Here is a 20,921-nt window from a genome sequence, read left to right as displayed (position 1 = left end):
GAGCATCTTGATCAACGTGACTTTGTGCAACTCCATAGAAAGGGCAAGACTTTCCACCGTGGCCCATGTACCATATAAATCCTTGGTCAGCAAGAGTGTCGTCCTCGAAGCACTTGCCATTCCACAATTGGATTTTGTGGAAAGGCAATGACTGATGTGATTTGAGAGGCAAGGCTGACACCAGCTGTGGTCGCCAGTGCAAGTTGTGCAATGGAAGGCAGCATCTTCACATTGGCAAGTCTCACAGATCCCTGTGGCAAATTCTCTGAGTCCAAGATGACATCTAGATATGTGTCCGGTGGGTGAGATACTCTGCTATGAAGTCATTTTGTGTCTATGTCATTTATGAGAAACAATTACTAGTAAGCCACGGCCTGTTAGATAACCTTTGTTTTTCTCCCTTGCTCAGGAGCCTCTCCATCAATAGCAAAGTCACCAAACATTTCTTGGTTTAAATCATCTTCTGGGATGTCTGGTGATTCTGCATCTACTGCTCTGGCTCGTTTCCTTGGGCTGGTGGTATGCTCTGGCAAAGTTTCATACAGCGCATCAGCACAAGACTCAACCCAAGAGGGCTTTCCCTTTCTGTCTCTTGTAGGTTGGTGAGTAACATAATCAACATCCAAATCCTTTTTTTGTGATAACTTTCCTCTATCTTGGAAAGAATAAGAAATAGCCTTGAGACGCTGGCGTTTTTTTGAGGACATAGTGCTTAGACCGAAGAAAGATTCTGCCGTATGAGAAGTCAACCAATTTGATATCACAAGCTTTGTCTAATCTGGACATCTACTATTGGGAAATTACTCCCCTTCTCATTCTCTTATTTGATCTCCGAATGGCTTTTAGACCCCCCTTCTTACCTGCCCCCACTCTATTCAAAATCCCGCTGGTCCGGATACTTTGGTCTCGGTACACCAAGCCTATCATGTACTTTATCCTTGACAAAGTGGGCAATTACAATTCTCTCCCCATCGCCCCACTTCAGCACCCATGCTCCAGCACCTTTCCTAAAATGTAAACCATAGTGCCAGGGGTGTTACAAGTAACATCAGTCACATGGCCCCCCTATCATTTTCCCTTCATCTCGCCCTCACCATCTACCGGCTCGTCCTCCTTTACCGCCTTTCCGTTGACCGGATCCTCGGGACCGTTCCCGTCCCTCGCATCGCCCGCCTCTATGCACGTGCACGCACGTTCCTCCTCTGATTCGACCACCAATGTGGTCCCGCACCTCTGACTCGGTCTGACTCGTGCCACCAATGTGGCTTTCCTCTTTCTGTTTCTCCTGACTGCGGATTCCTGCACGTTGTATTCTTACCATTGGTCCGTTCCAACGTTTCTCGATCTCATTCCCATTTCGACCATCCATCACTAATCCGGCTATGTTGCCAACGCACCTATACCATTCTCGTATCCCCTTTACCCTTACCTACTGTGCGGTAGCCTTGCCCTTAACCCTCTCCACTTAGTATAAGTAGTCGGTCACCCTGTACTAGATTCTCTAACTTGAATCTACTCAATCTTCCCTGGAACATACTTCCCTCTGAAGCCCCTCAGCTTCAGTCTCTAGTATCTTTTCTTAGTCGCTCTCCGCGGCTAAGTCTACCTCGATCGACCTCATCGTCCGGACAAGACAGTCCTGACCTTGAGTGACTTTTAAGACATCCGTCTACGAAGTCACGTGACACGCGCGTACTGTGATCGCTGCCGAGTCGTCGCCAGGCTCACTTGCTATACCGGATCCTTCCGGTTACGTCACGAACGTTAGCGGACGACGCCCCTCTTAGGGCTCCGCCTAACAGATCTATTTGAGTGCGTAACAAGGGGGATATGCTAGCTCAGCACCCAGATCTGGCAGAGCTAGTATGGCATGGTGAGCTTTGCCAAGGCTCACCAAAAGGTCATAAAATGAAGGCGACGCTCCAGGGTCTCGATGACTTGGGGTCTCTCGATTGACGATAACTTCCAATCCAGAAAACTCTGAGGGCCAGACAATGGGATCCGAAGTACGAACCATATCCTTCATATTAGCAACTGATTCCACGCCGCCTGATATTGATCTGGCGCAATAACACTGGTGATAGCGGACCACAAATGTTCAGCTACCGTTATTTCGGACAACCACTCTCGGACCGCAGGTAAGAAAGAGTGCCTGATTGGTACAAGTCATCCTGAAGCCGCTAGCCCATTTAAGTTAGTTCCGTATCACAGCAAGTATATTAATATGAAGTTACCTCATGACGTTGCATGAATCCTCCGGGGCATAAGGTCACCCTTCCTACTCCAAACTCTCCCCCACCTGAAGGCATGACAAATCCTTGAGAACGCCAAGGCTGCTTTGCCTTCTGAGTTGGCTTGGGCAAAGACTGATCTAAGGCAGGTCTCAGCAATTTGATGGACTGGTTGACACGATCCTAATTATAACTGATTAAAAGAACTTAAACTGTATTAATCAGACTCGTACCATTCTATCAGGCACCATGATTTCTGGCAAATACCAAGCGAGAATCCTTCCGTGCCTGTCAACAAATGTTGCCGGCTCTGATATTGAACCGAATGAAGGACAGTGGAAATATTTTGCTAGCTTATGTCTCTGGCTGTCAGCATGTGATGGGTGGGATGCCTTGGCACTATCTGCAAACCGATCTACATCTAAATCTGCCCGCACTATGGCAACAAAATGAATGACAGACCCCCCAACCATCAAATCAACACTCACGGGGATTAACTACAGCATGGGCTATCACGACCGCAGCTCTGGTAAGTTCAATCTCCGTAATGACATTTGCCGTGACATCGCTACCAGTACTGGACAGTAAGTCCTGCCACTTGGCCCACAATCTGGTCCTAAAATTCCAGCTGTTCAGTTTTGCCGGACAGTGACATGAGACTCCCTTACCTGGCTCTTTGAAGCAAATTGTCATTGATTTTGTCACCTATCAGCAACTCATACGGCGATGAATCACGGAGTAGGTCATCTACATGCCCATGGAGGATCTTGGACAGAATTGTTACAGCAGGATCTGCCATTTGTCAGTGGTTGAAGTTTGGAAAAACAGACATTAAACGACGGAATGATAAATTTTTCAACCACAGACGATCTAGACTATAAATGGTTTTTAATTTAAGTCTTGATGTGGATGAAAAGACTTTGAAAGATCCAAATCGGGATAGCTTCTAAATTTGGGTGAAATTCAACGCCTACACTGTGAGGCTGTCGGACAGAATACACCAAGATCCCCCATTTCTTGGTGGTTGGAGTATTGAGAACAGAATTGAAATAGCAGAATGGGAAAATTTCTAACCAGGTGGTGTAGACTATATATGGTTTTTAAGGTTTTTGATTTACAACGTGCGATGCGGAGCAAAAGTGGAAGATCCAGATCAGGATAACTTCTAAACTGGACGGGGCCATACTATATGATTTGCGGCAACATACCATCCAAGCAGAGGCCTGTATTATGAAAGAAACAGATGAGAAACAGCAGTCTCAACTTAAGTTACATCTTGTCTTTTAAATTCAAGCTTTATGCTGACGGCAAGTAATAAACCAGTATGCTGCTCTGATTGTCTCTAACTGAATATCAAATCTTCAGCTTCGGCTGGATTCAGTTAGAAGACAATCAGAGTAAGGGGTGAGGCGCAATTGCTACTTGCCAAAAGCCTCATCCCTTGCTCCGATTGCCTTCTAACTGAATCCAGCCTACATGCAGCTGGTATCTCAGGTATTTCACCTGAGTTGAGGAGAAGAGCAATTGTGTCTCACCCCTTACTCCGATTGTCTGAATACCAAATCTTCAGCTGCGGCTGGATTCAGTCAAAAGAAAGACAATCAGAGTCAGGGATGAGACGCAATTGCTCTTCTCCTCAGCTCAGGTGAAATACCTGAGATACCAGCTGCATGTAGGCTGGATTCAGTTAGAAGGCAATCGGAGCAAGGGATGAGGCTTTTGGCAAGTAGCAATTGCGCCTCACCCCTTACTCTGATTGTCTTCTAACTGAATATCAAATCTTCAGCTGCGGCTGGATTCAGTTAGAAGACAATCAGAGTAAGGGATGTATCTCAGGTATTTCACCTGAGCTGAGGAGAAGAGCAATTGCGCCTCACCCCTTACTCTGATTGTCTTCTAACTGAATATCAAATCTTCAGCTGAGACTGGATTCAGTTAGAAGACAATCAGAGTAACGGACGAGGCTTTGGCAAGGCCCACAGCATGTATCTCAGGTATTTCACTTGAGTTGAGGAGAAGAGCAATTGCGTCTCACCTCTTACTCTGATTGTCTGCTAACTGAATCCAGCTGCAGCTGCATCTATTCTGTCATGTTCAAGACTAAAGGCGAGCGCACTGAGGGTACTCTCAAGCTCACCCCTATTTCAACAATATGCCGCGGTGAAAATTGGTGGACATTCTAAGTTACTGCATTTGGGGGTCACGTGACTTTTTCGCACGAACAAGGAACCTGACATCACGATTTCGTTGCAAATTAAAAAAACTAAGTTACATTTGGCATCATTGAATTGAAGAAAAAATAACAGAGCGCAAAAATCAATACAAGGCTGCCGCAGAGGGGCCCTCTCTGCGACAGTCTAGTACTGTCATAATACAGTAATAAAAAGTATGATAAAAAAAGGAATAGCTAACTATATAACATAATCTGCGAATGGCGCAATCAGTATTTGCAAAGAGAATATCAAACAGGTTACCTTTGAGTATCGGAGCAAGCCAAAAGAAACATATCTGTAAGCTGTGGTCATTGTTTTGAGAAGAGAGAGCGATGGGAAGTACCTTATGGTGGAGCAGGTGTCATCCTTCCGGAGAAAATACAATACAATAATGATGGGAGGAGGCGCACCAATGTGGACACTTAAACCTCCCAAGCGCAATGATGGTTGAAGGAGGGGCGCACCAATGTGGACACTAAATCCTCCCCAAGCCAAGCCCCCAGTACTCAATGGTAAAAAAGGGAGGAGAAGTGCGCCAATGCGCACATAGATCTCCTCCCCAAGCCAAGCCCCCAGTACTCAATGGTAAACAAAGGGAGGAGAAGTGCGCCAATGCGCACATAGATCTCCTCCCCAAGTCAAGCCCCCAGTACTCAATGGGTAAACAAAGGGAGGAGAAGTGCGCCAATGCGCACATAGATCTCCTCCCCAAGCCAAGCCCCCAGTACTCAATGATAAAAGAAGGGAGAAGTGCGCCAATGCACACATAGATCTCCCCAGTATATATAGATTGACTAGAAAGAAGGCGTTTAGTGAAGAGATTGTTGAAAAAAAAGACAGACCTTATATGTGGAGGCGCCCCAATAGCCTCCCCAGTGAATGGAAATTGACTAGAAAGAAGGCGTTTAGTGAAGAGACGGTTTAAAAAAAAGGATAGACCTTATATGTGGAGGCGCCCCAATAGCCTCCCCAGTGAATATAAATTGACTAGAAAGAAGGTGTTTAGTGAAGAGACGGTTGAACAAAAACAGACCTTGGATCTGCAGGCGCACCAATAGCCTCCTCAGTGAATAGAAATTGGCTAGAAAGAAGGTGTTCAGTGAAGAGATGGTTGAAAAGAGGCATACCTTAGGTATCCTTTCACCGGATGAACCAAAGAAGATCAACCTATACACCCAAATTAGAAATAGAATTGGAATTAAGAGACACATACCGCGCGGTAGAGAATGAGCGCTCAGTGAGTTGTGAGCCACTTACACAGCTGCAGTCTGTGTAGGTGGCTAACAAGGTGAGCGGATGGAAGAGATGTGGTTTGAAATTGAACCGTGTGAAATTGTTGCGCCTGGCTATATGTTACAACATATTTGATGTTGTTTGTCGTGGAAAATGCCGGCGTGACACGATCACATGACTGGTTGGTTTGAAAATTCGCAAAGTCCTTTGTACTGCATTGTTTGGCACGGAAAATGCCGGCGCAACCATGGACACGATCACATGACTGGTTGATTTGAAAATTCTCAAAGTCCTTTGCGCTGCAGTTGTCTTTATGCCACCTAGAAAGAAGAACACGGCAAAGAAGTCCTGTGGCGGTTCTGCCAAGAAACTTTTGGCACCTGTCGGCTCTCCTCCGGTGCCCGCTGCGTCACACGCCGAATCGTCCACGTCATCCTTGGAGCCGGAAGACACTAGGACAACTGAAGATCACAGTATAGTAAGTTTTTTTGCCTACTTCAAGTGTTTCATTGACTGACTGCGGGTCAGTGGTGTTTGATTTGTCGCGATGGCGCGGAAGGTGACGTTATACTTTTTGAATGCAACACGTGCCCCCGCGTCATGTGCAGCAAATGCATTGAGGTGCCCAAGGCCCATATTGATGACGTCCGACATACGGACGTAATATTTTTATGTCTTTCTTGTCACTCGTTGCGGACGATCAAGGAGCCCACGCCATATTTTGTGAGTCTTTCTTTATTATTCAAATTTTAAATTGATTGACTGTTCAGGGCTTCTATCATAACGTTTTGCCAGAGCAAGGAGGAACGCCTGTACTCCCAGGCTTCCTGCAGCTCAAGGGCAAGTACGAGCTGGCGTCTAGCTCCATCTTGGCAGCCACACCCCTTGCCGTCGTCCATTTTATCCTTGGTGGCAAGGACAGAATCCCGACACCTGTTCCACTCCTCTCCCATTACCTCGACAAGTTCTACCCCAGCGGCGGGTTTCTGTACATCGAGATCTTGTTCGACGTTGCTTCATATCAGCAGATCGACAACTACACCCACGACCAGGTTCGAACGGTTTCTGAGCTCACCAGTCACCTTGGTTCCACCGGTCGCGTCTTTGCGTTTCTCTCCAACCATTCGGAAGAAGACAGTGGGTGGCTCTTTGCAGGGAAGGAGGGTCAAGGTGAGGGAGAGTATGTTGCGATGGAAGTTCAGCATGTAAGTTTAAAATTTTGGACGTTTTAACATTATGAATTAATGTATCCTAGGTTCTCTCTACAGTGTTAAAGCCCTATGCTAGGATCCTCAAGTCCTCCCACATCGTCTTCCTGGTCTGCGGCTCTGTGGTGGCGCACGAGACACCCTACACTCAGCTCAAGGAGGCCGTTCTTCAATTCGACTTCGCGGGCGCAATCATCTTTCCCGCACCTCGCTTTCAACCTCTTGTCGCCACGAATTTTTTGGTTGCCATGATGGAACTTGTCGCGATTGAGCAACTCAGCATCCGCAGCATGTTTCCCACTCTCCTTAGTATGTCAGGTTGCCTCGGTCAGCACACCAGCATCATCCTGATGACTCGAGTCAACATTGAAGGTTGCTGCAAACTGGAACTGACTACATTTGCGCGCGCTCACACTCAGACTTCACCTTGGGGCCTGGATATTCCTGCACAGTGCCCCCAATGCGGCTCTACCAAGAGCTGGGCCGAGAGGGTTGCTGTGACGGTTGCTGATAAGAGTCGCGACGAGGACGCCCCAGACCGTGTCTCTGTTTGCCGGTACATCTACACATGCAAGTACACCAACTGTGGTAGCATGCAAAAGTTGCCTCCCTACAAGTTGTCCGTCACCAAGCCTCCTGGGTCAATTGTCAACAGCGCAAAGACCAAGAACTGCGCTTGGTTCCAGTCGCCTTCTACTCATTTTGTACTTCAGTCTTCAGCTGTGTCTACCCAAGGCAAGCGCATGAATGAGGGGGTGCCTACTGGGACTGCCAAGAAGGCGCGCAGGTGATTTGGGTATTTACTTGACAGTGTATGTACATAATTTGAATTGAGTTATCACTTTGTCACACGGTTGATTTGGTAACGACGCGTCTTGGTTTGCATGCATGTGATCGCGTCTCCTTCAAAATTTCAACTTTTCGGCCTGGTCTAAGGTTACGCGACGCATACCCACCCCTGCCAAAAGCTCCTGACTTATACAACGTGTCATCAATGGCTGAATGGTATGCTTCTTGGGAGGGAGTACTGACTCTCCACAAAGATCAGTTTGTAAATGGAAAGAATTCCCGTCACAATTTGCTGAGACAGATCCGCAATGAAATTGTCGCAATTCATCACACAAGAGAGGATCCCGAGGATTTACCAAAGGGATTGAAAAAGGTACTGTTCATTCTGAGTATACAATGGTGCTGACATACTTGATATATAGGCTATCCGGAGGTACTACCTCCAGTTCTTAACGGACGCTGATGATCGGCGTGATGAGCAACAGATCTTGGGAGATGACTCAGAGCTGGAGGAAGAACTTGGCATGTCCCCTGAGGACAGAGAGTTGGCGGCTCGTCCTAAGGACGCAGGGTTCTACAAGAAGGAGCTTAACGCTTGGGACGTCACACAGAAACTCTTTAAGCAGGAGATGGACGACTACGATAAGGAGCAGCAACAGAAGAAAGGCATACAACATTCTATTAAGTATAGGACTGGACATGCGAGGGAATGGTTCAACAGCATGACCTCTGCACATCGGAAGGAGGTTGAGGAGGCGAGGGACAAGTGGAATAGGGATGGCGCCCCAGCAGAATCACAGGCAATGTAAATTGTCATTTTTTGTTCAATTTCTACTCTAACTATATTGGCAGGTATCGAAAGAAAAACCTCAAAAAAGTTCTCGATGATTTTACAGAACAGATTCGTCGTACTATGGGTTGCCGACTCGTGATGTTGGTCAGTCACAAGAAAAATGCCGATCAGACTTTAAGTGTCAAGATGTGAGTATTTATACACTCTCCTCAGTGTAAACTACAGGTACTGGCATGTATAAAGGTGCTGGCCAGTCATGTAGTGCAAGTACTGGCCAGTTCAGCCAGCCTCCTGCTTGTAAAATGAGCACATGGCCTATACCCCCGGCCGGGGCTCTTATACAGCACAGTATAAGAGTCCCGGCTGGGGGCTGTGTCATGGCTGAGCTGCCCAGTACCTGCCCTGTGTGCTCGGCCAGGGCTCTTATATGATCATATATAAGAGTGCTGGCTGGAGGCTGTGTCCTGGCTAAGCTGGCCAGTACCTGTCCAATACCCCTGGCCGGGACTCTTATACAGGGATGTATAACAGTCCTGGCCGGGGGCTATGTCATGGCTGAGCTGGCCAGTACCTGCCCTGTGTGCTTGGCCGGGGCTCCTATACGACCATGTATAAAAGTGCTGGCCAGTACCTGCTCTATGTGCTCGGCCGAGGCTCTTATACGTCCATGTATACAAGTGCTGGCCGGAGGATGTGTCCTCACTGAGCTGGCCCCTGCCCTACCACAGTTGGCCAGTACTCCTATACATAGGTGTATGAGCAGGGCTGGCCAGAGGCTGGGTCCTGGTGAAGCTGGCCAGTGCCTGCCCTATGTGCTCGGCCGAGACTCCTATACGACTGTCCATAAGAGTGCTGGCCAGAGGCTGGGTCCTGCCCTACATGGCCGGCCAGCACCCTTATATGTGGTCGTATGAGCAGTGCTGGCCGAGCACTTGTATATGGAAACATCGGCCAGTCCTAGCTCTACACACTGCCTGAGTGGTCACACAGGCTACATACCTTGCGGGTTCAAGGTACACTGGCTGTGCCTACCTCTACACACCGGCCAGCCACATATCTACCTGGACAGGCCGGTACTGGCTGGGACACATTCTACAGCCTTTTGGCACATCCGGGGCACCACTTCTACGTCCAAAGTGACTGAAGGGTCTGTACCCCGAGTCATAGACTCGATTGCTGTCTCCATGTATCGACCTCCTGGCTGTGCCTCGGTTTCATTCTGAGTTCGAAAGAGGTCTCAGATGGAGCCGCCGAGAATTTCTGTAGTCTGTAGTCCCTGCCCTGTTTCACCTCTCCTATGTGTCCGAATGATCTGCTGGCATCTGAACCAACATGTCGAACACTGCACCCTTGCTCCAAGTTGTTCCACATGCATAGCATCACACAGGTTCTTGGCACGCGCTTGTGATTAGTCAGACACCAACTGCAGTTGCCAATACGACTCGGATGTGTGCTCACAAAGTGTAATCCTTTCAATGTTAGTATGTAGCGCATCCTCATACAATCACACCAGGTATGCAATCATGATCCAAGTACCACATCCAGCATCTGCCTCAAGAACGTGTCAGTCTGTTACATTTGTTTCCCTTTTTCAGGCATCGTCTACAATTCTCTGTGGCCCATGACGTCTCCCGCCCCATGCGCTGCAGGTCGTGTGCATCAGATGCTCGCGTTATCTCGAAGTCCTACTTACCTGCAGATCAGGTAATTAACGATGGGTGCATCTTGCAGTGTGATAGGCATGAACCCTAGTGATTGTCCCCGCCGCTGTTTGACGACCAGCAGGTTCCCCATCGTCCTCCTCCGAAATCCACACACCTCTGCCAATCTTTGCAGCAACAGGTTCAGGGGCCGCCTGTATTTCTGGATCCTCAAAGTACAATGTGTATTGCACATCCAGTTCCATACCTGTGTGAGGCACACACACAAAAGTGTGCCTCAAACGCCTGCGAGAGAATGTCGACCTGTCTGGGTCCCATTGTTGGACCCACAGATTGACTTCCAACTCATCCACCGCAGGTAGGCCCAGGACCCTGTCTCAGACAGGCACTTGTACCACATATGGTTGCCTGCATCCTCCCCCATAGAATAGACTGTCACAGAAACGAAAGTAACGCTGCAGTAACAATGAGGCATGCATGTGTGACAATGGATAGACTTACGGGCCAGCGAGAAACCAGTTCCTCAGACGTGAATTTCACAGACAAGTCTGATTCCTCAATGAGACTACTCGACAGCACCATGTTGTCACAGATGTACCATGATCACAGTCCATGCCCTCGTAATTGCCACGCATCTGGTCGATGCGATAGGGACACTCAGGATTCATGCAGTCCGTGTTCAGTCTCCATTCCACATCCACGTTCTCCACACATCGCCTGACCAAGTCATCCGTGTACCAGTCTACGGCAAGTCGATAAGTGTTCTCTGTTGAGTGCTTTAAATGACTTGCACAGCAATTTTTCACATTTCTTTACTTCTTCTTTTTATCTCCTCACTTTTACTCTTGACTTACAATTGCGTTTGATGGCCGCAATTTCTCTTGATCGCAGGATTGTTAAAGAGGGGGCTTTTGCTCACAGTTTGCCGCATGGTACCCTCAGGCAAGACACCGCATCGAAGAGCCAGTTCTGTGTTTGCCCCTCTTGTAAGGGCAAGATGATTCTGCCCGAAGACTACTCAGTCTTCGACATCTTGAATGTTTTCAGGTGTTGTCTCTTCATCTCCCAATCAGATTTGGTCGGGCACACAGTTATGGCTACAAAGTCAGAGATGGGGCAGTTTACCTGGTTGACTCTTCGGCCAGTTTACCATTCCATGGTTGTAAAAACTGCCCTGTGTACACTTTTTGGGGACCATTACTATCCCCGCTTGGTCAATAAGATCAAGTCTGTTTTATTTGTATATCTTCTCGAAGTAGCGAATGAGGAGGCACCTGATGCCTTCTTTGCCCTTGAGAAAGGCAGCACGACTCACAACCGTGCCAATCGTGAAAAGAAAAGGCTTGCTCGTAAGCGCTCGAGAGCAGCTAAGAGAGAACGTACACGCATTTTGGAGAAGGGTGGGCATGTGGCGGTCGCGCTTCGGCGTGATCCAACAGTGGACCCGTTGGCCTGCCCCTCCTGCGCGAAGACATTCAGATCTTGAAAGCAGCTTAAGAAACATACTTGCAAGAAGTCAGCTGAGGATCCACCCTCTGCTGCAAACATTGACTCAACAGAAGGACCTGCGGTAACTGTCCCGTCGCAGGATGTCAGTGTGGCTGTTGAAGCTGAGAGTTCTGGTTCCATCCCGGTTCTCGCTATTCCTCAGGTTCCAGAGGGACCCGTTTGGCAGGAGGCTCTTGAGAGCCACACTGCACCACACTTTGCTGTGTGGGCTCGGGAGAATGGAGTGCCCAGGGTATGTGAGGATTGTGAAGCCAATGCTGTGTCAGTCGTCTTGCATGGTAATTACAAGACGGCCTGCTACCTGAAGTGTTTCTTGCACGACAGGGGCTGCGGTTCGCGCTAGGGTTCCAATTATGATTGGTAGATTCAGTCCCTGCCTTCGCTTTGGCAAGCAGGTTGAGATGCAGACCCCGGGAGTTTATATAATATTGCAACGTCTGCTATAGTTTCATATGTCGGGGGGTACCTATGTTTATGAACATAGGCTAAGCGTAAAAACGCCCTGACAACCAGGCCGTCATCCAAACCGGTGAGAGATTCCAATCGAATTCAGGATCATATCTAGTAGATCATTTTAGTAGCAGACTGAAGCAAATCGCCAAAGACCACGAGGACTTCAAGGTATCACTGCACTGGATCCTGGGACACATGGATATCCACGGCAACGAGGAAGCGGACAAGCACACAAAGAAAGCAGCTGAGGGACGGCAGCACAACAGCCCCCGCGAGGAGTTACCAGAATATTTGCACTACAACACCCTTCCCCTCAGCATCTCGGCCCTCATAGCAGCACACCGTCAAACGACTCATGAACACTGGGGAAGACTGGCGAAAATCGCCCCGCTTCAATTGCATCAATTGCATTGATCCCAAAATACTTCACCGCTCATTCATCAAGCTAACCGCAGCCTTCCCCAAATGCCTGATGGGAGCTTATTTTGCACTCCGATCCCAGCACGCTCCTCTCAACCATCACCTCCACCGAATTGGCAAACACCCAACACCTTGCTGCCCACACTGCCCGGGAACTAATGAGACAGTCGCGCACTACCTGTTAGATTGTCCACATTATCGTGGAGAGAGACACATCCTTGTCAGCGCCTTAGGCCGGAAAGCATCCTCAATGTCCTACCTTCTAACCGAAGCAGAAGCAGTACCACATCTCACTCGGTATCTCAACACAATGGGACGCCTACGAAAGACCTTCGGTGATTTACCGCTTCCTCGCAAGCCACCAGACTGAACGATGCACGTCCCCATGAACGCAACAAACTCTCTCTCTTCTCCCTCCCATGAAACACACTGTATCAAAATGTACATCACTCACTCGCCTACACAGAACCTCACTCAACGATGCTTACAAACACATCATAAATGGCCCACACAGCTCATAGGACCATTCATGATATATCCGTTTAACAAGCCCATCATTGCATGTACAAGCTCGCCCTAGGCGACTGAGTACGCATATATAAATGTTAACTGTTAGACCCAGAATCATGACAGCACATACAAAGTCATATCTCAAGATGAGTGGCACGTCTAAAATGGCCGGCGGGAACAGCGGACTGGTGGAGGCACGCCCTACACCAGGGCATTTGTGCACTCAATATTATTACAGGGACACAGGGGGTCCTTTAGAGTAGACTAGAGAGTAATGTCCTACATAGAGTACCACTCTGCAAAGGACAGAAATTGGAATTAAAAAAAAAAAGTGTTCTCTGTCACCTTGTGCCAAAATGTCAGACATTGCTGCCCACATGCTCGCCCCAGGAACTCTGTACTTTCATGCACCACAAAGTCATCAACCCACTGCCCGATCAAGCCCAGTTTTTCCCCTGATCGCACAAGCTGACCTGTGTGGCTCTTCAGCGTCAGTCCCTGCACAAACATGTTGAAGTAGAAAGACACTAGTCCTCCCGTAGTTATCAAAATCATGTCTGCCATGGAAGGGGCATGGAGAATGACATGCATGGCATCCATATCTGGTTTGGCTGCGGACACCATGATGACTCGCATGTGGTCTTCATATTTGCAGAAGCAGCCCACTACTGGATACAAGGCCCGGTGACATTCCTTTGAGACGCAGGGAACAAGGAGAGCTCCAGTGATGAATGTGTGCAACTTTTTGAATCCTGTCGCAGCAGTCATGAGGTTTAAGTCTCGTGGGTGAGTGATTGTTTCACCCATCAACATCAGTCTTGCGCAGGATCCGGTGACAACGGTTTGTGTTTTCTGCAATACCGTCAAGAACGCGCTCTGATGCTGCCCTGTGAAAGGGATGAGGATGTGGCCGAAATGCTGGCGAGCCACGTCTCGTGCAATGACCCTCAGCACACGACAGGTCCGTGCCATTGTCATGAGGTTGGGGAGATGTAGACTCTCCAACATTATGGTCCAAACGTCTTTGCTGTGGCAATCTACGGTCATTCACAAGGAGAGCATGCTCACGGGAGAGGCACTCACAGTTCATGGGCAAAGTGAGCTCCAGTCGCATGAAACCAGTTACAGGATCCCTGCACCCACAGTGGGCTTCATGTGTCAGGAAGTTCTGACACCCAGATTGCCAAGGACTCTGACTTCATAGTGAGGCACTAAGATGAGCGAGATTGAGAGTTATAAACCCACCGAGCTAAAATTTTGTGCAGTAATGCGCCCTCTGGAGTCCGCAGCAAGACATTGTTGTGATCAAACCTTGGAGCGGATCTGGCCCTTGCAGTCTTTTCGAGGCATTGCCACAATGGGACAGGCAAGTGAAGGATCACGTGCACACTGGTAACAACAACATTGATCCGACAAAGTTCCAGAGGCAGAACTTGTCGATAATATCAGTGGTGCAAGATGTGATGGCCAAGCAATGGCAAGGAGGAACACCTAGTTTCGGCAAGCATACTGTACATTGAACAAAGAAAAGCAGCAGAGTTTACAATGATATCATACATGGACGCCGTGTCTGCTACCAGATTCTGCCAAACAACACGCCAGCTGCGCCTACCCAAAACACAGTAACTCCCAGACATCCCAATATTGTTCCGCCAGTGCCTATCCCCAGAAATTCCAAACTGGACCAAACACCGCACCCTTCCCACCACCACCGAACTCTAATCAGTGTCAAATGAGTCTGCCATCACATACCCACCCAAACCATTGTTGAACCAAACATCATTGACCAAACACTGGACCCATCACACCATCCCCCAAATCTAATTGGTGTTGAACGAGTCTGCCATCACAAAACCTTCCACCACATCATTGAAAAAAAGATGATGATGCCCTCTCACACAAGAAAAGCCATGAACTCTGTATGCATCGCGGCTGGGTAAGATTCATTCACTGCTGCATATATGAATGGACCTTTCAACCTCGCGCGATTGTTCATATCGCGGGCTATGTCTGATATGTCCATGATAGGGTATTCAATGGTCTCTGCGAAGACGCATGTGAAATGGCGAAAGGTGGAGAAATGGAATGAGGGTGTGGTGCTCTGTTCTGTACAAAGAGTTATATCAGCAAGTTCACTCATGTCTTGCGAACTTACGTAACACAAGATAAAGGCCTGGAAGTTCACAGTTTACGTGAGCCATGATGAGTTGACTGTGTAAGAGTATGAAGTCCAGCCATTGTATTGAGTTTGGTGGTTGCGGATATGGGTGTATGATCGAGCAGACTTCCGGCAATGATATGTTCTCACAAGCCACACACATGATCGTTCTTCCCAGTTTGTATGGTCTCGAATCGGATATTGATGCTATGCTCATCATCAAACAATGTCCTTGTGAGGCGAGTCAGCTTCGTGTCGTCAGCGCAATTGTGTGAAGTGCTTACAGTTATCATACTTTCAAATTAACCCAGTCTCACTGTCAGCACAACGATCGAGAATAGAGTTTCACTTGGATCCCACATCAAATCAATCATGCCAAGCTGATCAAAATTTATTTGTGCCTCCTTATTACAAAACTGGCTGAATGACGGTACCATAGACTGAGCTGCATGCCTGATTTGCATTTTGGATATGCGAGAGGCACATCAGGCAATATGCATGCTACTGAGGGGTGTAAGCACGCCGCTTTCATCAGAGACCATGAGGATGAATTCGCACCTTTGCAGCAAGAGTGTGACCAGACCAATATCCTGCTCTGTGATGTTCACCAGAGAGCCTCGACGTTCCTTGACGATAAGCAGATTTCCATCGAAGGAGACCTGTGTAACCATGGGAGGCGCAATGCAGTTCACGAGCATGTTATGCGGTGGGTTGTTAGTGTGGTCTTCAAAGAAGAACATGTAAACAATCTCCTGCGGAACCGCAAAGTCCGGCTGGGGGACAAATTGTTGTTGCAAGGCAGCCCGGGATGCAGTTGTTGCGCTGAAGGTGTGTTGGTGCACCCAATAGTTGACTTTGAGTTCCTCCAGTGTGCCACAGGTGGAGATGCCATCCTGAACTGGCACGGGAACCAAATATGGACGCGTATAGCCCGTCGCATAGAGCAACCCTTGATAAATCCGCCTGTAGCGCTGGCGACAACATCTGGTCAGATGGGAGAGCGGGGGTTCCATGACTGACTCACCGGAGAGTGATTTGTGATCCCAACTGCCAGTTGCTTGATGTCTGCGTGGTATTGAGGCATGAAAAGAGGAGGTATGTCTTCATTAGCAAATGTGGCCTGCAGGCGATAACGACAGCGCCTGTTGATGCAATCCATGTCCAGCCTCCACTCTGTGTCATTGTGACTTAGGAACAATTTGAATCCGTAGCGAGAGTCCCATTGCACCGTGAGGTACCAGGAATGGTTTGCAACTCTTCACCAAAGAGTGGGGCAGGAGGCACCCTGAGCACTGCAGAGGAATGACGTGTGGCGATGAATGTCCATAGTAAATCAGCTCACAGTGCCAAGTGACTGGTTGGGCGCAATCAATCTCCCGTTCTGGCTGCACACGGTGAACCGATTGAGTGTGAGTTCAGGGTAGAAAGTAGTCAGACCTCCACACAACATAAACATCATGTCAGCTGTGGTTGGACCATTGAGGACCACATGGAGTGCATCAACGCCCATGCACGCCTCGGACACTGTGATGATGTGTCCGCCTGCATGGTAACGGCGAAACTTGCCAACGTGCAAGGCCAAGGTGGCATGCAGAGTCACAGGGATCGGCTGAAAACCCATAGTGTTCACGATGAAAACTTCAATCAGCGGTAGGCGGGCGTGAGGGACCACAATATTGAGGTCCCTTGGAGCCAATCGTGGGATCAGCGTCCCACCATGCCCAAGGAGCATCTCAAGAGCACAGGAGCCCATGATGATACCTCTCACACTATGTAGTACCCCATGGAAATGCGCACAATGGGTGCTGGTGAAAGCACCGAGGATGTTGTCAAAATGCTGTTGTATTTCGTGAGTCACCTCAAGTCGCAGGCCAGAGGTCGTCTGAGACAATGTGTGAAGGTCAGATAGAGGAATCTGGTCTGCCAGGGCCCGTCTGGCATCTTGATTTGCGAAGCCTGGATCCACTTAGTCAGGCAAACTTGTCAGCACAGGAACACGTACATCTTTGCATGCTCGAGGTGGACACAGATCTTGCCATCATGGACTCTCTGCAGGCACTCCCTTCCCCCCCGCCCTGCCGCCTTTTGAACACCCACATCTGGGGGAAGCCGAAAAATTTGAGACTCTGTGTCATGGTGTAGCACTTGAGCTTGTGCTAGGCTCATATTCAGCTATTTTCCCATGCATGTCAAACACACGAATCACTTCCCAATGTTATCCGACACTCACCCACTCAATCCGATGTTTATCCACTAAACCCAATGCTAGTCTGATGGACCTGATGTTTCCCGCGCATCGGACCCAATATTTTCCCGCGCATTTGTCCTCCCTATGTCCTGTCCTGTCATATCTATCCCCACTAGGTGCGCAGTTATTCATTTTCACGTCGCTAACATTGTAGAACGTGTTATTACATGTCCACAGTACATCATGTCTTATTACATAGGACATCGGACCCGAAAATCAGCGCTACTACTTTCGCCTATAGCACTCCAAAATTCTACATAGACACTATATATTTCGCATACCTCCTACCTATTTACTTTACCTTTCTACCTCCGAGTAGGAGGAGGTCATCCGATATTCATAGTTCTTAGTTGGATTCCGCAATATCATCCTTTCTTTATCCAAAACATCTGACAGTAACCCACCATTCGCTATCCCCGACATTCTCTATATTCCCAATGCAAACCCAACGCTAACCCGACGCAACCCAAGGCAAACCTGCTAACCCAAAACCCGAAAACATTGGACTCGTAATTATACCTTCGGACTTTGTTTTCAATGCTTCGGACTATCTTCCTTTTGTTATAACTGATTATTCTAATACCATACAGCAAACCCCTTGGGTCGAACACACTTGTCTTGCAAGTATAGCAGACTAGGCTGTGCATGACCACAACACTTTTTATATTGCTAAACACTTACTTCATGTAGTGTCCAGCAATTGTTGTATCTCTACAACAGCCATGTTCGGCGAGTCGAGACCCTTCCCGATCAATGAAACCTTCCACGGCGAACGTGCTGGCATATGTTTGAGTCAGTCTGCAGTCGGATCGGCAAATCAGGAGCTCACAGCAACATCACCCAACCATGCTGAGGGAGATGCGGATGAGCCCAAGAAAGGTCATGGTGGATGTGGTCATATACAACCGGCCATTAGGAAAGAAGGCTTGAAGCTTTTCGTCCAATACAAAAGACCCAAAGATGAGAATGAGGTCGGTATATGGCAGCATCACTGAATGCTGTTACTGACTGGTTTTCAGGATGTGAAATCGATGCAGCCTGACAAGTGGCTGATCACTCCATCTGGGGTTTACATGATGTTCAAGAAGATGTCGGACTCCGACCTTCATCTCATAGGTCTTTTGGATGAGTACGCTTGTCCTGAGTGGATGATTCGCACGTCAACTGGTGCTCAAGGCATACACAAGTAGATGCACCATGCGTTCCCCACAATTGAACAACTGAGCCGCCCCGGCTCTCCTGCTGGCATTCAGCACCATCGACGCATCAGCATCAAACACCGGGCGACCCCCCTCTACCTGACCGTTGTATTGCCAGACGGAGCCTGATTCATTGGTTAAGCGTGCGTTGTAATGATAACCGTTGACGTAAATTAAACCTCGGAGCTCATATAAGACAGATCCGGCTGCGCAGGGCACAGTGAGCACCATGGAGGGAATCAAGGCAGGCAGAGACACCTGTATGACCTCAAATGAAACGATGGGGGGCGGTACATCAAAAAAGACGTGAGCCTGCAATGCTGTGCCACATCCCTCGCAAATCCCATGCAGTCGGGACTGACACACTTGTTGTTGTGCCTGTAAGAAAAGGTTCATCCAGGCCTGTGTTGATATGGAGGAGGCAGCAGGATTGCCAGTACAGGATTGGACAGCAATGTTGGTCCAGGCATGATGGTCGCATATGGTAGGGAGGCTGTCTGGGCAACTCTGGGGAGCGTGGAAAGGGACAGACAGATGTCCGCCACTCATGCACTCCACCAAATAGTGAGGATGGTCACATATTACAGTGACCTATCTCCGTATAATACGAGGGAACGGACGTGCATAATATCCCGTATGATACGGGCCAGTGGACCATGGGCCCATGATAAAAATATCCTCGACTATGATGGATGGGCCGGGAGGCAAATTATTCCCGATGGAGGCGGGTGGGCCCATGCAGGGAATATATAGAGTAGATGAGTGGGCTGATGTACATGAATATTAGGTAGATGGGTGGGCCGAGGTAGTTGGATATTATGCAGATGGGTGTATTAAGGTAGATGTGTATGAGATAGATGGGTAGGTACTTGTTATCACATTCACGGGTGGCCCAGACACATATTAAATTAGACGGGTGGGCCTGAGGGTATTATAAAATATTGTATTAGACGGTTGGGCCCAGACACATTTATAGACGGGTGGGCTGAGGGTGTAATCGTAGGGATGTTGTATTAGACGGTGGGCCGAGGGTGGTATAAAATATAGATGGGTGGGCCCATGTGTATCATAATTGTAGACATGATGGAGCTGAGGTAGTTGTACATCAACCAAATCAGAGGAGGTAATAAATCAAAGTTACCGAGTTCCCGGAGCAGCAGGTGATCTCCCTGACATGGCCTTTGATGGTGCACAGGTTGTCTTGCAAAATTTGGAATCCGGGGTGCGAAGCTTGTGTTGCCCTACGAGAAGCCAAGTTCCGATTATCAACCTTTGGGTCAACCAGTACTCAGAGGAGGTAATAAATCAAAGTTACCGAGTTCCTGGAGCAGCAGGTGATCTCCTGACATGGCCTTTGATGGTGCACAGGTTGTCTTGCAGAATTTAGGAATCCGGGGTGCGAAGCTTGTGTTGCCCTATGAGATGCCAAGTTCCAACCACCCAAATTTGGGTCAACCGTACCAACTTCCGAGTTCCGGGACCTGGGAGTTGACAAATGAATATCTGATAACCAGCACACTTCCAATCAGGTAGTATTTCATTGAGCAATGGATCATCCAAGGGGTCCCTTATCGGACTCGGTAGTCAATATAGGCAAATGATAATGAAAACATGAAAGTTGTTATTATGCTATTTTTCAAACCCGAGACCCTGAAACCCATTGTTCAACATGTCCATTTTTCACTCACTGCACAAATCACCGAGTTTCGAGTGCCGAAACCCAAATCTCGAAACCCAGTGTGCAACACGTCGATTGTTCATTTACATTACACAGATCATCGAGTTCCGAGTGCTGAGTGCTGACACCCGAAGCCCAAAACCCAAAAATATGTATGGAACATGTCCATTTCTTACTCATTGCACATACCACCGAGTTTCGAGTGCCGAAACCCAAAACTCGAAACCCAGTGTGCATCATGTCCATTGTTCAATTATATTACACAAGTCATCGAGTTCCGAGTTCTGAGAGCCGAAATCCGAACCCCGAACCCCGAAAATATGTGCGCAACATGTCCATTTTTCACTTGTTGCACAAATCACCAAGTTTCGAGTGCCAAAGCATGAAACTTGAAACCCAGTGTGCAACATGTTGATTTTTCATTTATATCACACAAATAACCAAGTGCCAAGTGCCAAGTGCCGAGACCCGAAGCCTGAGACCCGAAAATATGTATGCAACATTTCCATTTTTCACTTGTTGCACAAATCACTGAGTTTCAAGTGGCAAAACCCGAAACTCAAAACTGGGTGTGCAGAATGTTCATTGTTCATTTACATTACACAGATCATCGAGTTC

The 20,921-nt window shown here is 48.2% G+C and overlaps 8 protein-coding genes across 8 annotated transcripts; 3 read left to right on the top strand and 5 right to left on the bottom strand.

The window, feature by feature from the left end:
- Positions 1-283: 283 nt before the first annotated feature.
- Positions 284-707, bottom strand: F5147DRAFT_773566 (uncharacterized protein; the record flags this gene model as incomplete). Its single annotated transcript, XM_041441479.1, has 2 exons — positions 284-334; positions 387-707. 2 exons carry the CDS (start codon positions 705-707, stop codon positions 284-286), a joined length of 372 nt encoding a protein of 123 aa, XP_041293128.1.
- Positions 708-1,822: 1,115 nt separating this feature from the next.
- Positions 1,823-1,990, bottom strand: F5147DRAFT_549234 (uncharacterized protein; the record flags this gene model as incomplete). Its single annotated transcript, XM_041430380.1, has 1 exon — positions 1,823-1,990. A coding segment is annotated over one exon (168 nt), but the record flags the coding sequence as incomplete, so codon positions are not given.
- A 229-nt stretch (positions 1,991-2,219) lies between these two features.
- Positions 2,220-3,030, bottom strand: F5147DRAFT_652738 (uncharacterized protein; the record flags this gene model as incomplete). Its single annotated transcript, XM_041433670.1, has 4 exons — positions 2,220-2,414; positions 2,465-2,667; positions 2,720-2,847; positions 2,900-3,030. The coding sequence occupies 4 exons, from the start codon at positions 3,028-3,030 to the stop codon at positions 2,220-2,222; spliced, it is 657 nt and encodes a 218-aa protein (XP_041293126.1).
- A 1,448-nt stretch (positions 3,031-4,478) lies between these two features.
- F5147DRAFT_694635 (uncharacterized protein) lies at positions 4,479-4,756 on the bottom strand (the record flags this gene model as incomplete). Its single annotated transcript, XM_041437320.1, has 2 exons — positions 4,479-4,638; positions 4,706-4,756. 2 exons carry the CDS (start codon positions 4,754-4,756, stop codon positions 4,495-4,497), a joined length of 195 nt encoding a protein of 64 aa, XP_041293125.1. The 3' UTR covers positions 4,479-4,494.
- Positions 4,757-5,990: 1,234 nt separating this feature from the next.
- F5147DRAFT_652737 (uncharacterized protein) lies at positions 5,991-8,659 on the top strand (the record flags this gene model as incomplete). The annotated part of the gene is made up of 7 exons (XM_041433669.1): positions 5,991-6,155; positions 6,206-6,400; positions 6,448-6,882; positions 6,933-7,672; positions 7,822-8,047; positions 8,097-8,479; positions 8,527-8,659. 7 exons carry the CDS (start codon positions 5,991-5,993, stop codon positions 8,657-8,659), a joined length of 2,277 nt encoding a protein of 758 aa, XP_041293124.1.
- Positions 8,660-10,920: 2,261 nt separating this feature from the next.
- Positions 10,921-12,880, top strand: F5147DRAFT_836967 (uncharacterized protein; the record flags this gene model as incomplete). The annotated part of the gene is made up of 3 exons (XM_041444035.1): positions 10,921-11,566; positions 11,621-11,869; positions 12,425-12,880. Exons 1-3 carry the CDS (start codon positions 10,994-10,996, stop codon positions 12,878-12,880), a joined length of 1,278 nt encoding a protein of 425 aa, XP_041293123.1. The 5' UTR covers positions 10,921-10,993.
- Positions 12,881-15,663: 2,783 nt separating this feature from the next.
- F5147DRAFT_773560 (uncharacterized protein) lies at positions 15,664-17,313 on the bottom strand (the record flags this gene model as incomplete). The annotated part of the gene is made up of 5 exons (XM_041441478.1): positions 15,664-16,149; positions 16,203-16,351; positions 16,417-16,463; positions 16,534-17,134; positions 17,181-17,313. The coding sequence occupies 5 exons, from the start codon at positions 17,311-17,313 to the stop codon at positions 15,664-15,666; spliced, it is 1,416 nt and encodes a 471-aa protein (XP_041293122.1).
- A 961-nt stretch (positions 17,314-18,274) lies between these two features.
- Positions 18,275-18,586, top strand: F5147DRAFT_551048 (uncharacterized protein; the record flags this gene model as incomplete). The annotated part of the gene is made up of 2 exons (XM_041430402.1): positions 18,275-18,397; positions 18,446-18,586. Coding segments are annotated over 2 exons (264 nt in total), but the record flags the coding sequence as incomplete, so codon positions are not given.
- Positions 18,587-20,921: the final 2,335 nt, after the last annotated feature.

This window comes from Suillus discolor, assembly GCF_016758755.1.
Source record: "Suillus discolor strain FC423 chromosome Unknown F5147scaffold_26, whole genome shotgun sequence".
In the NCBI taxonomy this organism is placed as follows: Eukaryota; Fungi; Basidiomycota; class Agaricomycetes; order Boletales; family Suillaceae; genus Suillus; species Suillus discolor.
Note: the sequence above shows the minus strand (reverse complement) of the source record. Positions and strands in the feature narration are given on the sequence as shown.